This window comes from Micromys minutus (assembly GCF_963924665.1).
Source record: "Micromys minutus genome assembly, chromosome: 6".
Lineage (NCBI taxonomy): Eukaryota > Metazoa > Chordata > Mammalia > Rodentia > Muridae > Micromys > Micromys minutus.
The window spans coordinates 69,236,829-69,253,727 of record NC_137975.1 but is presented as its reverse complement, the minus strand read 5'-3'; the positions used below and the strand labels follow the sequence as shown (position 1 = coordinate 69,253,727).

General features: G+C 36.2%; 1 protein-coding gene across 2 annotated transcripts in view; it reads left to right on the top strand.

Moving 5' to 3' along the window:
* CDK13 (cyclin dependent kinase 13) overlaps positions 1 to 14,208 on the top strand; it is an 88,510-nt gene extending 74,302 nt beyond the window's left edge. Inside the window, exons 10-14 of one of the 2 annotated variants that reach the window (XM_080917564.1) lie at positions 2,069 to 2,185; positions 3,025 to 3,156; positions 9,108 to 9,307; positions 10,754 to 11,023; positions 11,462 to 14,208. In XM_080917564.1, the coding sequence (XP_080773690.1) occupies positions 2,069 to 2,185; positions 3,025 to 3,156; positions 9,108 to 9,307; positions 10,754 to 11,023; positions 11,462 to 12,312 (1,570 nt within the window). In that variant the 3' untranslated portion in view covers positions 12,313 to 14,208. Of the gene's footprint in view, positions 1 to 2,068; positions 2,186 to 3,024; positions 3,157 to 9,107; positions 9,308 to 10,573; positions 11,024 to 11,461 lie in introns of both variants that reach the window. The other variant, XM_080917563.1, reaches the window with a different exon arrangement.
* Positions 14,209 to 16,899: the final 2,691 nt, after the last annotated feature.

Genomic DNA, 16,899 nt, shown 5'->3' with positions numbered 1-16,899 from the left:
AGGGTCTGCTGCTTATTCTCCAGCACTGGCCGGCCTGCAGCCTACGTAGACAAGGCTGGGCTGTCTATGAACTCATGGTTCTACCTTCCTTTTCCTCTCACATGCTGAGATTACAGTGTGTACAGTATATCTGCCCCATTGAATATTTTCTTAGTCGTAGATATGTGGAAATTCTTGTATTAATATATTACTCAAACTAAAATTCATCAGCTTTTGCAGAGAGAATTCAAAACCAGAGATCAAAATTACTGTGTAATATGCTGCCATCAGCATTTTAACACTGAGGATTGTTAAATAATGCAATGCTATATGGCTGTGTATTGTAAATTTGTAAAGCCTCAATTTTGAGCCCTTTTCGTATAAGAATTTCCAGATTAACTGCTTAGAAAATACAATGGGCTAAAACGATTCAAAAGAAAAAGAATTACTGTTAACAGGTAACAAACAGTAGGTCTTAATTGGATAAAGTACATAAAACTGAGGGCAATAGATTTTTTCTAAGATGGAAATGTTAAGTTTCTAAGTTTATTAGAACATCAGGATTTTCTCTAATGATGTGTGTGCTGCTGTTGGCAGCCACCTTTGATACTTATTTTCCAACAGCACATGTAATAAAACACTTGAAATTCTTTAGCTTATTTATGTTCATTAGAGCTCTTATATGCTAATTCATTTCATGGCTTTGAAGTGATATTGATCACTGTTATACCAAAGAACAGATTCCTAAGTTGTATATTTAGACTGATACCAAAGACAGGATTCAAATCTAAAGTTTGTTTTAGCCTGTGTGCCTTATGCATTTGTAGAAGGTTGGTTAAATTTCACTCTATAAGTGTGTGTGTGTGCTTCCAGATCACCTCCCTTGAACATAGTACATTTTAGCTAAACTTACATATTTAGTCTTCCTGTTGCATGTTTATTCTTTTCTATTTTTAATGCTTGTGCCTGTTTTTTTCCTCCTGCCTGTAACGGATTTCTCTTACTTTCCTTTTCACCTGGCTATGGTTTATCCTTGGAACTATGACAAAATCTTCATTTCTTCTCTCACTTAAATTTTCTTTTATATCAGCAGTTGAATGTGTCCTCCATCTCTCTGTTCTAGTATACTCTATATTATTAATATGTATTGTTTTGCCCGGGTCTAAGAGAAACAGCTAGGCATACAATGAAAATATAAAGGATTAAACAAGTGCTAAAAGAAAAAAAATGGCATGTGAGGGAATGTGTATTCTTCATAGCCTTCGGGGACCCTGTTGGGTGAACTGAAATAAGATACAGCTGCTGAGAATCTAACAGACTCACAGAAATGCAGAAGCAGCCTGGGAAGAAACACATTCTGAGGAGGAATGAGCTCACATTTCCTGAGAGTTCAACATTCATAAGAGGTTTGAGGAGGTTTTGAAAATTGAGTTTTAAGCAGTAAAGACACCAATACACAGAAAACAAGACATTACTAGTTGGAGTGATAGACCCACATTTGTCTTACCATGTTAAGCCTTATTGATCATTTTATTAATGATAACATATATTCTTGTGACTTTTTTTATATATTAAAGTATATTTTCCCAATGTGATTATGTATCTTTATAGCACACTATTGAGGAATTTCAGGGCATAGTCAATATGTAAATACTCGTGACCAGTGGCACTGCTGAAATTGTAGAACTGTGTATTTCAAAGTTACGACCTTCAGAGTGCTTCTTGTTTGCATCTAGTGGCAGTGGTTTCATTTGGGTAAGATGTCTGCTTCTGTTGCTACCATCAAGAGAGACCCTGCCAGCACCCCAGAACCAGAGTGAGACATATGCCAAACTTGTTTCCTTAATTTGTAACATATATGCCACTTACTTTAAAGATTACCCATGTTTTAAGATTTTATGTAACAGGAAGGTCCTTTAGGAGATTCAATGTATATGTGGGAAATTTGGAAATTTTCAAATTAAATTCCTCATAACATTGTATCTAGGCTTTTATGCCCATAACAGCTGGTTGATTTATTAGTTTCTATATGTAGCTTGTAATGATAAAATTTCTTTTTCTTTTCTTTTTTTTTGTGTGTATTATTTAGCCGTATATGTGGGAGTCCATGTCCTGCAGTGTGGCCTGATGTAATCAAACTGCCATATTTCAACACCATGAAACCAAAGAAGCAGTATCGGCGGAAGTTAAGAGAAGAGTTTGTTTTGTAAGAAAGGGGTGCTTAAATATCCATATTGCATTGAATGTTAATTCTGTAATCATTTTGAGGCTTAAGTTTGTTTTTGTTTTATTATAATTGAAGACAGAGTTTCATAAACTGGCCTTAAATTGTCTATGTAGCTAAGGATGGTCTTGAACTTGTGACTTTGCCTGCCTCGTAAGTGCTGAGATCAGAGGTGTACCCTAGCACAGACAGCTGAGAAGGTCATTTTCAAAGAAATCTAAGTGTCACCTTGACTTGAGTTCGACATACCGAAGCTCTTCTAGGGCCTTGTGTTTTGAGTTTCTCTTTGCTGCATCAGTGACTGAGCCTTTAGGTTTTATTTGTTTACACAAAGAAAACTTAATAGTAGTGTAAATTTTATTAAAACAGCTTTCGTATGACTTGAGCTTAGGTTTTTATTTTATTTTAGGAGGACGTTAGTTTTTAATTTATAACCATGAATTACTCAGAAAAAATAAGGGATATTATTTGCTAAATAGTCCAGCACTGTATAAAAAAATAACAGTACTTTTTGAAAAGAAAACTGATACTTGTGCAACATACTGCATAAATCATTTAACCAATATTTCACTAATACTTGACTGATTACTAAATGTTTTAAAATATCACCTGCAGTTACCGGTTTATAATTTCCTATAAATTATAACAAGAACTTATTAGTTAATAAAGTAATGAGGACTTTAAAGTTATAGGTAATCTGAGTTAAGCAATTGGTATTTAGAATATAATTTAAAATTAAATTTCAGATTTGTAAAATAGTGCTTATAGAAGTACAGAGCGTGTGTAGAGACTGTGCTTGACTTTCGTGTCTCTGGTGCTAGTATCCCTGCAGCTGCACTCGACTTATTTGATTACATGCTTGCCTTGGATCCCAGTAAGCGTTGCACTGCTGAGCAGGCTCTTCAGTGTGAGTTCCTACGGGATGTGGAACCCTCCAAAATGCCTCCACCAGAGTAAGTGACTTTTTCTTATTTTAAATTTGCATAATCTGGACAGCTTTGAAAACTTTGTCAGTCAGTTGTCATGATCCATGATTTTATGCCAAAGTTGAGTTAGGTAAAACATCAGAAAATGACATTATTTGCACATCAAGCATGCAGGTGCTTGTTTATTGTTGAATTTATCATAGAACAGCAAAAACAGCCTTTACCATTTCTTTAGCTGATATTGGGTAGTGATCATTCCACCTTTATAACAGTTTCGTTATGGTGGAATATGGCCATTGGGCCTAAGCTTCCAGAGGTGCTGCTTTAGCCAGAGTTTTGAGTTCTACGCCAAGCTCAGTCTGTACAACCCTCTACGGTAGGTATTATTACCCTTGATTAACAGGAGGAAGCAGGCTCAAAGAGGTTAAAAAACTTGCCCAAGAATACAAATACGGTAAAGGATGGTGCCAGTTCTCAAATTGACATCAGTTTAATAAGAAAAAAAGTTCTGAAAATATTCTGTTACATCTCGCACAGTAGAAAATCCCTGTCATTATTTTAAAGAATGTCAGTATCAGAAGCATGTTTGGAATGATTCTTATCTTGGAGGGAAAATGCAGTTTGAAGAATTCGAATAGCTAGTTTCTTAAATCTTCTTAGAGCTTTTATAATTCGCCTACAATTGTTTGGGAAGAAGGTTGTCCATTTGCCTCTGCATGATAGGAGCTAGAGTTGTGCAAGGTATTTCCTTGGTATTTGTTAACGTGAACAGCAGCATTAAAAGCAAGCCTATCGCCAATAAAATACTTTGGCGTAATAGGACTCACATATTTTAAATGAAGAAACATGGGCTTTAGAGTTCAAATCCTGGCTCTTCCACTTCACAGTTGTATTGAATGTATTTCCAGAGGGCTTTTCATTAAGATTTTATTGAACTGTATATAAATGGCCCATGAGGTAGTCTGAAAGTTAAAAAAAACAAAAAAAAAAAAAAAAAAAAAAAAAAACCAAACTACCATATGACACGCAGAAGTCATTCACTACGTTTTCTGTTCCAGTTTTTTTTAAATACTCTTTGCTTTTTTTTCTTTCTTTCTTTCTTTCTTTCTTTCTTTCTTTCTTTCTTTCTTTCTTTCTTTCTCTCTCTCTCTCTCTCTCTCTCTCTCTCTCTCTCTCTCTCTCTCTCTCTCTCTCTCTCTCTTCTCTTTCTCAGTTTGGGTTGTATAGTTCAGGCTGGCTTTGAACTCAAGACCCTCCTGTCTATGCCTCTTGAGTGCTGGGATTACAGGTGTGCACCACCTCACTTAAATCAGACACTGTTAATTGTTTAGTATTTATTGTTCTTTCGCTTACTTAGATGTATCAGTAGTCTCCAAGTGGCTTCATTCTAGTAGCCTATCAGAGTTTTTTTGTTGTTACTCTTGTTGTTTTACTGTTTCTTATTTTTGATTTTGAGTTTTCACCACTCCAGAGAAGTAGAAAGAGAATATTCTTTACCTAGATTCAATAATTATTGGCGTGGGGGAAACATTTATTTTATTACTTTATAAACTTTTTCTGAAGTAGTTGAATATTAAGCTGTTGTATGAATCTATATAAACTGGAACTTTACTACACATATTACTATTATACGTCATAAAATATAAAAACTAGTAGAGCATAGTACATATATTTAAGTCTCTTTAGTAACCCAATAACATTTTTTAAACAAACTTTCTATGGAGTCAGGATTGAACAGTTCATTCAGAACTCACATCCTTGTATGCTCAGCACATGTCTTCACTCTTTCCTCACTCTTGAAGAAGGTTTTGGTGACACTGACTTTTCTAACACATGCCTGGCAAGTGCTTCTATTAAGCTCCATCTCCAGTCCCAACAAAGGCATTTTCTAAGAGCCTAAGGTAGTTGCTTGATAAAACATCCCATAATTTGGATTTGATTGATTTTCTATGATCAAGATTAGATTAATATTTTTCAGTGCAAGAATAATACCTTCATGGTAACATGTGTTTCCTGCTAGAATACATCAAGAGGAGTGAATTAAGGATTTTGTCTAGTCATTGGGTACGAAACGGCTAATTCTAATCACTTAACCCACATGAAAGGATTGTAGTAAAGCTGTTTCAAGCTTATTTTCATATAAACTTCTACTAAAGCCAAGTTTACAAGTTGCAAAAGAATTTTTAATTAACATTTTCAAGTACTATAGATATATTGAACTCGTAAATGTATCTGGCCTTTAAATTCACTTAGAAAATGTCCAACATTTGGGGTTTTTGTTTTCTTTTGTCTTGAACGTCCATTATTAAATTTTTAATCTAATGTAACTAATATTACATTAATTGATTGTGATACTGTACTTAAAACAATGGTATGTATATAAATGTAAGTAAATTTTAAAACATTTCTATGAATATTAATAAATGGTATTCGGTGTTTTATTAGTAGTACACATTTCAGTGTTTTAAACCATCAGTGAATTTGGTAGATACGAAGTCTAATAGAAGTGATCAAACTGAAATCTTCTTTTGTAAATAATTCACATAGTAATTTTCATATCATTGAACCAGTCCTATTTACTAGACATTGAGACAGTTCTACATTAATTATAATTTACTTGTTATTTTCATAAGTGTTCTTGCAAAGAAGCCTTCACTGAAAGAAGTTGTGCATAGCTTTATCACTGCTTTGGAACCTCCTCTGCATTAAATATCTAAAGTTTTATTTTTTCAATCAAAAAATGAGATCAGGACAGGAACCACTGCTCAGTAGTTAAGATTATTCACTGGTTGCAGAGGACGTAGGTTTCGTTTCTAACACCTAAATGGTGGTTCACCACCATTTAAAACTCTAGTCTAGGGAATTCAGTGCCCTCTTCTGAGTTTTGTGGGTATCAAGCACACATATGTTACAGAAATGTATTTGCAGAAGAAAACACACACATTTCAAAAAAACTAACAACAAAAAAGGTGAGATCATATGAAAAGCCTTCTTTTGCAGCTCTCCTGACAATAAGGAAGTCATAAGCTTATTTAGACATTAGCCATTAACGTTTTTACTAGCACTAACTTTTTTGTGCTTTGACTTGTGGAATTTTGTTTCTTTGCTTATATACTGTAATTCTTGTTAAACAGGGCCCTGTAACTCATGCTTTATTTTTATAAGAGTACACTTTACTGCACTTTTCTATTAAACAGTAAAGATAGCAGTACACTCAGGAGTGTTCTGTGAAACTGTTAAGGAATTTATGCCCTTGGATACATCACTAAAGAAGTCAAGCTAGGGATATGATAACATCGATTTAAAAGTTATATAAACATGTAATGCCCTCTACTTAACATACAAGAGAAATTATTAAGTTAGGGGTGTTATTCTATAAACATATAACTAAAATGTGAATTAGATGGCCTCTAGCCTGTACCTTATTAACAGTGTAAAAAGCATTAAACATTTGGACAGTTATGTAACCATCTATAATTAAAGTATTTCATGACTTGATAAACACACTTTTAGACAACTGAATGAAAGTCAGTGATGGCAGACACAAATATTGTGCGTACTATGTGAGTGGCTCTGACCAAGGATGCCCTGATACAAATTTACATACTACTTCTGTCCCCTGGAAATAGGCAATATTCATTTTTAAAGAAAAAGAAACTGAAATATAGAGGCCCAATTACTTGTTTGACAAGATAGCAAATAAGTGGCTGAGCCAGCATTTGAATGGACAAGGAAGCACGTACTTGTGATCTGCAGAGCATGCCTGATTTATTTAGGGAATCAGCATAATTAGTCGGCCATTTTAGATCATTGTGAGGGTATGTTTATATTTTGTAGAGATGAGTGTTAAGATAATTTCATAATGAATCTCTTCAAGTTGTGGGAGGGGACAAACAAATTCTTTTTCTGGATTTCTTTGCTTTTCCACAAGAGCATTGTATGTCTTGGCTGTTAGAATGGAGGAGGTATAATGATTTTATTTACCCTAATCTGTAGTATTATAGTATATTTGAAGTCAGCATCCCAAGAGAGGCTACAGCCCACATTTAAAACACAAACACATTCCCAGAAAGGAAAGTCTTTTGGAGGGTTTTTGATGCCTTACAGCTTCCCAGTATCAATATTTCAAATTATCCCTTTGTTTGTTACTCCAGGAGGTTTTTACACGCTGAGGCAATGCACCATAGTAAGATGGCTGAGAGGTATGCCTTTGTTTTGTTTCCGGACCTCAGGTGCATAGACTTGGTTTAATCATGATCCTTGTGTCACTCATCATTGGTCCATGCATGGCTCTCTGTTATTTATTTTAGTTACTTCAATTAGTTATTTTAAATGTCAATAAGCAGCCATGAGCCTACCAAGCAAAAGCTAGAACCTGAGAATAACCCACTTTAATCATATCATAACCCTTCTTCCTACCCACGTGTTCCCTTGCCCTCTTCTTCCCAAGGTAACCATCATTCCCGTCTCCTTATTCTTGTATATATTTTCTGTTGCCATCTGTATGTATCCATAAAAAATTACATTTTAAAAAATGTAGTTGTTTTTCATTTTATACAAAGGTGTCATGCTGTTTTGTAATCCTGTGGAATGACATTTTTTAATTAATATTATATTGCTAAGATTCAACCATTCTGTTGCATATGCCTTTATTTTATAATATGAGAAAGTAATTGCGGAAGAATTATCTACTTGAGCATTCAGGGCATTCTTCTAGTTCAGTCTTTGGAAAGATCCATGTGGAAATAAGTCCCCTTACATAACCTCAGGTACACTCTTGGAAAGTCCTATATACCTCTTGAGGTAAACACCCAAGTTGAGGACAGCAGGTATAGACCACTAGATGGCATTACTTAAAAGAATCTAGATATTCTGGGCAAGTTTATTAACCTTTCCAAGCCTTAATTTTCTCACCTTTAGTAAGTTTACTTGGCCTTATTACTGGGATCAAAGAAAAAACATTTGTAAATCAAGTACTTTTGTCTTTAAGGAAAAGTTACCTTTAGTGTTCAGTGTTATAGAATTACAGAATTAGAGGTAATTTGTAGTTACATAGAACTCTGTTGATGAGTATAATGAGCCTCTCTGTGCCTGGATTACCTATTTTTGAGACTCATCTATAGAACCAGTTTACGTCTAAAACAGTTGGTAATAGTAGCAAATATGTGACTGAAAAGTGGATAGATTTCACTAAAAAGTTTTGCACGAATCCTGTGTTCTAGCCTATTATGTTACTCTCCTTTTTCTTTATGTCTGGCTTCTACAAATAGCATGTTTCTGCATCCTTTTTCAGAATTCCTGCTCAGTGTACAGTGTGCTGTAGTTGGTTTTAAAAGGTTATACCAAGGATAATAGCTAGCTTTTATTAATATATTCTTTATAATTTAGATGAACAATTATTTGATTATTCAGGATATTGTACATATGAGTGCACAGCAGCTGTGACATGTGCACAAGGCCAGACAAAGTGCCAGCATGGAGGAAGGAGTTAGTCATGAGAGCCCACTCCCAGCTGCAGAGATACTTGCAGCTCATGACTGCTGGGAAAGGGAGGAGAGTCACCTTTTCCTTCAGGGATGTGGCCCCTTTAGGGTTTATCCATATTCCAGCAGGTAGCCTTTTACCCATACACATACTGGTAGCACTAAGGTGACTTAGAGTTTTGAGAGAGAAAGAAAACACATGAACTTGGGAGCGAATAGAGATTTAGGGGAGATAGGAAAGGAATCTTAGGTGGGGTGTGGGATGTACTTGATCAAACACATTAATGCATGAATAAAAATTAGGACAAATAAATAAAAAGAAAAATAATTAGTCCACCACTAAAGTTAAAACCCTGAAGGATGATGGAGTTTCATTAGATGCTTGTATGAAGTTTTCCAGAGTGGTTTGTGAGGGGAGTGGCTTTCCTTGTACATTATCACACTAGTGTTTCTTGTTATGGCATCTGTGATTTAGCATTCATCTGTTTTTTTCAGCCTTCCTTTGTGGCAAGATTGTCATGAATTATGGAGTAAAAAGAGAAGAAGACAGAAACAGATGGGCATGACTGACGATCTTTCCACAATTAAAGCCCCCAGAAAGGACCTGGGCTTAGATGACAGCCGAACGAACACACCCCAGGGTGTGCTGCCACCTGCACAGCTGAAGTCTCAGAGCAACTCAAATGCAGCACCTGGTCAGTAATGCTTCTTTGGCTGGTTTGGTTGACTTTTTATGTGTTTGTTCTACTGTGAAAACACTATGGCAGAGAAGAAGAAGGTTAAGGTTTAGGTTTATTCGGTAATCCGTGCATTACTTTATTGTTGGTACCAGCACAACTCACATTACAAGCAGTCTCAAATCAGGGATTTGTGGTGATTGGTCAGATTTCTTTTGCCAGTTTCTCCAGTTTAGGAGTCAAGGGTATTTATGCCTTTCATTAATACTAGTGTTAATTAATATTAATATTAGTTGTGAAGTTCAGTATTTAATTAAGGAACAGAAAAAACAAAGATAGCCAGAACTGCAAACAAAGTTTTTATCTCCTTGGTGGATATCTATACATCATTCTTACAAAAGAGTGTAGTTTAAAATGTTGGAATCTGTTATTTATACCTAGTTATTTCTTTTTTCACTCATATCTATCTTATCTATCTATCTAGAGATAGGGTCTTATTTTGTAGCTCTAATTGTACTAGAACTCTCTTTGTAAGCAGATTGACCTCAGACTCACAAACAGCCACCCAAGGGCTGGGGTTAAAGGTGTGTGTCACTGTGCTTGCTAGTTGACAGCTCTTTAAATAGTGAAGTCTACGTTTCCTTGTGGAACTTGGGAATCTGTCAGTTCCAGCCTGAATATTGGAGAAAGAAAATTAACTAGATGTGTTTCACTGGTAATGAGTTAATATGTAATATGCATGTTAGTATAGGTATTTCTAACTCAGAATGGCTTAACGTTTTTAAAAGAGTAATCTGATTAAAAAAACAGATTTTTATCATAGTGTGTAAAATATTAGTTTTAATTTCTAAAAAGTTCTTTCACAGTTAACTTCATTTTTGAAGTGGAATAGCATAATGAAAAATTCAGAGGCTGCATTCAGAATTAAATTTCAGAATCCAGGATCTTGGCAAATTATCCACTTTTTAAGGATAATAATAGATATTGTCTTATAAAGTGGTAGTGAGGGATGAAGGCCACACAAAATGCTTAAAAAGTGCTGGTTTTCATTGTTTCTTTCCCTTATACAGTGCTGTCTCCTGGTTAAATCTGTGCATGGCTCTGGTGGTCTATCTTGTGTTGTAGTTAGATTTTGAATGTCACTATGTGAAGAGTGAAGTGCTTGTTTCACGTTGTTTCATAACTCTTCCTCAAGTGGAATTTTAATACTGTGTAATGAAGAGGTTATGGGGGTTGGGAAAACTGTGAATTACGGCAGTTCTAATCAATACATTTTGTCTTTAGTAATAACAGGCCCTGGACAGCCGTTAAACCACAGTGAATTGGCAATTCTTCTAAACCTACTACAATCTAAATCAAGTGTTAATATGGCTGATTTTGTCCAAGTATTGAACATTAAGGTTAACTCTGAGACTCAACAGCAGCTAAATAAAATAAACCTTCCTGCTGGAATTTTGGCAACAGGTGAAAAACAGACAGATCCATCAACACCACAACAGGAGTCTTCAAAATCATTGGGAGGAGTTCAGCCTTCACAGACCATCCAGCCTAAAGTGGAAACTGATGCTGCCCAGGCTGCTGTGCAGAGTGCATTTGCAGTCCTCTTGACGCAGTTAATAAAGGCCCAACAGTCTAAACAGAAAGATGCCATGCTAGAGGAGAGGGAAAATGGATCAGGACATGAAGCTCCATTACAACTCAGGCCACCTCCAGAGCCCAGCACTCCTGGATCTGGTGAGTGATTGGCTCAGAGCTGTTGCTATCTATGGCTTTGACTGTTGAGTGACATTTGTTGAAGACATTCTCAGGTTACTGGTGAGAGGTGGTTCCCTTTTTTGTTTACTTCCTGGAGTAGATTGTTTAGAAAATTGTCCATGTATATTTTTCATTATAAATACTATATTTTTTCCTAAGGTAAATTAACAGTAACTCTATTCTCAATACAAAAGGATAAGTGTTGTGTGTGTAGTAGAAACATACTCTTCAAGCATTACATACGACTGGAGTTGCATAGTGTATTGCTTCAGTAATCTTGTGTTTAAGTGATAGCAGGCAATATGAATACTTGTGAGATGTCGTTTGGTACGTTGTCAAAGGTGGAATGTATGAATGTTCTCAATATTTCATTTTCCATGGTAACTTTTGATTCTTCTTCGATTTTATTTTACTTAGGGCAAGATGACCTCATCCAGCACCAAGACAGGAGGATATTGGAGCTGACACCAGAACCAGAGCGGCCTCGGATTCTGCCTCCCGATCAACGGCCTCCTGAACCTCCTGAACCCCCACCAGTCACTGAGGAGGACCTGGATTATCGGACAGAAAACCAGCATGGACCTACCACTAGTTCTTCATTAACTGACCCACATGCTGGAGTGAAGGCAGCCCTCTTACAGCTTCTTGCTCAACATCAGCCCCAGGATGATCCCAAAAGAGAAGGTGGTATTGATTATCCTACAGGAGACACATATGTGCCCAGTTCAGACTATAAGGACAACTTTGGATCTTCTTTCTCTGCCGCTCCTTATGTTAGCAGTGATGGTCTAGGAAGTAGCTCCGCTGCTGCACCGTTGGAAGCACGTAGTTTCATTGGAAACTCAGATATTCAGTCCCTGGATAACTACAGTACTGCTTCATCTCACACTGGTGGTCCACCTCAAACTCCTGCCTTTACCGAGTCATTTCCCAGTTCAGTAGCTGGATACGGAGACATTTACCTCAATGCTGGTCCCATGTTGTTTAGTGGAGACAAGGACCATAGATTTGAATATAGCCATGGTCCTATCACAGTCCTCACAAACAGCAGTGACCCTTCCACAGGGCCAGAGAGTGCTCATCCTTTGCCAGCCAAGATGCACAACTACAACTATGGTGGTAACTTACAGGAAAATCCAGGTGGCCCTAGCCTCATGCATGGACAGACCTGGACTTCTCCTGCCCAAGGACCAGGATACTCGCAAGGATACAGGGGACACATTAGCACATCAGCTGGCAGGGGTCGAGGCAGAGGGTTACCATACTGAGTATCTGTTTTTCCTCAGGCACATCATTTTTATCTGGAAAGACTTTTCTAGCTGCAATTTCAGGCAGCAATCCAAGAGACTTGAATAATATTAATTCAACAACAGCTTTATTTTTATGTGGAAAGGGTCTTGCATACAATAGTGAAAAAAAAACAAAACAAAACAAAAAAAAATTCTTTGCTTAAATTCATGCTGTTCTTAAAACTAGCTCTATCAATTGTACATCGTCACGGATTTTAGTTAACAGTTTTATTTTGTATTCTTGCAGTTTTAAGTGGATGCTAACATTAGGGACATAATGTTTTTATGGCCCTGCTGCAGATCTTCTGAACTATGCACACTTGTGCTTTCTTTTGTAAGTTTGGACCAACTTTTATGTAAACAACCCCCTCCCCCCTTCCCTCACCCCTTCAGTTTTACAGCAGTCAGAAAGGGCACTGATTTCTTTGGTATTTTCTTTTTACAAAGCTACCTTTAGTCAAAGGTCACTGTCAGTCTTTGCACCTGCTTTCAGTGTTATTGTGAAAGGTGTACTTTGTGCTCATTTCAGAAAATAAAACACAACCTTTCTCTTGATGCAACAGTTTTATATAAAACAAATGGTCAACATTATTTTTGTTTTGTTTTTTTCAAGTTACCATAACCCAGCAAAATTCATTCAAATAAAATAGTGGTTTTTATATGAAAACTATGGGTAGGGTGGGGAGGGGTGAGTAAGTGCCTTAACAGGTATGCTTAAGGACTGCGGACGAGTGAGCCTTCACACCACTGTCTTTCTGAGGACGTCTGCACCGTGCTGAAGGGGCAGCAGTTCTGTTAGGTCCATTCCCTCTGCCTGTCACACTGTCCTTTTCTGCCTGTCTTCTGGCTGTGTTAACTTTCACTGTTACCTTCTCTTTGTAGGGGTGTAAGAGGAAAGGAAAGGGAGAACTCAGTATCTTATGTTACTTCTGCGAAGTACTAAAATTTTTTTTTCTTTTGGATGAGTTACGTGGTTGAAAGTAATAGCTGAGTGAGAATTTTAGTGTGCTCCTTTCTTTCTGGCTGTCATAGTGACCCAGTTTCTACTTGGAGGGCAGGATTTTTGAAGCAAGTATGTATAATGATTCACAAATACATGTGATACATAATAAATGTATTAAAAGTTCACAGAAGGAGGGTGACAAACACCATATTTAAAGTTCTGTAATTATTTTAAGAAAATGTCAACTTAAGTAGGAACATGTTCTAGATTTAATTTAATTTAGAAAAGCAAAAGAAAACTCAAAGAGAAAACTTTCCCTCTTCCGTTCAATTTTGTGAAATTCACTGTAATTTCTGCCAGAATAGAGCAGTGCTATTAGGTCATTTTTATTCTATTAAAATCAACCAAGAAAGAATAACTATGATGGTGTCAAGTCTCACTATGTTTACGTTCACATAAAAAAAAATATTTCTGGAGAAGACCCAAAGGTAAATAGCCAGCATCTCCTTCATCCTTACTAGACAACAGAAAGATGACTCTGGGAACTGGGCGTGCCAGCTGACACTTTCACTTGTCCTAGCACCTTCTCATTGGAATATTAAATAGGGAAGAACTGTTTTGAAAAGCCATTTTAACTTCATGCCCTTTATATGATTTGTGACTTTGCATTTACAAACATTCAGTAAAAATTATTGTTTGGTGACAAAATATTTTAAAGATAATTTTCCAGTTTATGCCTGTTAAATGAATTTTCAGTTGACCATTTTATTTTTTGATGGTATTTTGTTCGTGAAAGAAAAAAATTAATGGAAGAAAAAATATTTTGCTTTTATTTGAATATTGACTACTAACAAACAGTAGAGGAAGTGAAGAAATGGTTTGAAATTTAGCAAAATAGAGTATTTAAGTCTCTGAAAAATTAATATGGCAAGTCTCAGAGCTTTAGACTTTCCTCTAAGTGACAGTATCTAAATTACTATGTCACACTGATACATCTGCTGGCCATAAGCAGCTAACCTAAAATTGAAACTATTTATGTGACATGAATAGTCTGTGTTTTAAAAATTAAATATTTTATATAAAATTGACTTGTGTTTGGATAGTTTTTCTAATTAAACCTTTCAGATATATATCATGTTGGGAACGTGGCTGGGAAGACAGGGAAATTATTGGCTTTGAAATAGGAACTCTTTCTCCTAATATGTATTTTATATGACTGTGTAACTATATCCTATGTATAAGAAAAGGGGATGCCAAGTAAACCGCAGTGCAATGCTGAGAGGCCAGTGAGTTCAGGACAGTCCAGACTCAGGGTGGTGTTACATGAAAAGACGTCTCAACACGTCAGTGAAGTACTAACGCAGTGCTGAGTTTGGATTAAGAACAGCGCTGAGAAATCACTAGTTACTTAAAATCTGTATTTTGGGTGAGGTTTAGAGTAGTAAAATTCTAAGTGTGTAGAATCAAGTCATATTGCAGATAAGAAAACGAGCATAAGATTAACCTGTGGAAAAACAGTCTTCCTGTGAAGGTTTATGTTTCACAAGAATTTTCCTGTGTGAAAACTTAAGTGTGTCCCAAGTCTTCAATTGTTACCTGTTGGTAAACTGAAATTTTAAGGTAATCGTTCTAGACTTTGTTGATTAAACTGGTTTGTGGGATGTGATAGGTTAACAGCTACCACTTTTGTTAGCAAATACATATTCAGTGACTACCATCATTGAGGGTACTTAACCACATAGAGATGAGGCTGGCAGAATTTGTTTATTCATGTCAAAGAAGCTAGGTGTTTGAATATGTTATGCTTAAGTGGATATACAATGGAAATTTGAATGGAGAAACAAGGCTCCACAAGGAAGCAAAGCAACAGATTCACCGAGGAAAACAAACTTACTTAAATCTGGCTAGTTCATAAGAATCACCAAGATTTGAGAAAAATGCATATGGTATGGGTTAAGTGCTTCTCAGGTGAAATAGTTAGCACTTGTATGTGAGGTTTTGGTGACTCTGCTATGAGCTCACTCCTCCAGTTATTTTTTCACACCAGGTAGTTGGTGAAGTGGAACTTAAATACAGGTTTGAATATATAAACATCTAGGATACTGGCTTGCTATTTATAGCTGAACCAGACCTACTAGCAGCCCCAACGGAACGATGAGCCTCCACAGCACAGCTGAAGAAAGACTCAGAGATTGCCCTGGTTTATTTTCGATAGCGGGATTGCTAATGTGTTCCTGTACTCATCTAATTCTGCAGTAAACACTTTTTAAATGTTACTGCTTTCTCTTGGGTCTTCATGTGGCTCAGGCTGGCCTTGCACTTACTATATAGTTATCCTGCCTCTACCGTCAACTGTTAGGATTACAGGGACCTGTTACCATGCCTACACAATACCAACTTAAACTAAGAAAACCTAATATTGTGACCAGTATTAGACTAACAATTCAAATTAATAGTAACTTAAACTAATAATAACTTTTTAAGGGCTAGAGCTAGCTCAGTGACTGCTTGCCTAGCATGTACAATGCCCAGTTTTAGTCCCTAACACACTCAAAAACTCTAAAACTTTTGCATGGCCAGGCATGGTGGCATATACCCATGGTGGGTTCTAACACTTGGGAGGCAGAGGCAAGAAGTTTGAGGCTAGGTTGCCGAGGCCAGCCAGAGTTACAGTGACACCTGCTATAGAAAAGACAAGTAACTTAGAAAATTAGAAGGTGGTAGCAGATACATTTCATATTATCAGTTAATGAAAGGCTCCTGTATTTTCTACAGGCCACATTAAAAAAATCCTGAGACCAAGTCATTAAACTGTCATTTCCTGTTTACACAGTATTTCAATGGTTCTCTTATTAGAAATCATTTTATAAGCCTGCTATTTACCAAAGGACTTCACCGGTGATTTTCTTAAGTTACTAGAAGTTACTAATAATAAGGTATTTTATGTTCAGCTGAAGATGGAAGCAAACAAAATTTTGATCATAGTGGTGAGGTCACACTGTAGGTCTCAGTTCACCAGACTTTTCTAGTTCTCATTCTATTGAATAGGGGCACACAGTAAATCATCTCTCAATCCCGCCCTGTTGAATTAGTTTGTTATAAAGGCATTATATATTTTTTTTGTAATAGTTTTAAAATTTTCTCCTCGTTAATGTAAAGGCCATTTGTTTTTAAGAGGGAAAAAGAAAGGTTGTATTTGATAGTCAATACATAAACTTACATAAAGTTTGTGTGGTGGTAGTGGTGGGGTGTTCATTGTTGTTGGACAAAACTTAGAACTTCGTGCTTTCCCCTTTTATACAGTCATCTTTAGGAGTAAGGTTTTTTTTTTTTTTTTTAAATGTTAGGTGACACTTCAAATTTGTGTTTAATTACTAGTGAATTTCATTACTAATGTTTTAAAGGTAGCCCTTGGTAACCTATGTATCTTCAAAAAGTACCTGTCTTTGGGATGTCTTATAAGAAAAATTGAGTGTTTTCTGTAGTTAATAATCTTTTCCTTGTGCTTTGTTTTCAGAGGCCGTTTTGGAACTCCAAAACTAAGAATACATATGAGTTCGGTTTCTAACCATACCTAGAATTTACTTTGTTAGGTGTAATAAGGCAAGGATTCAGTTTTATGT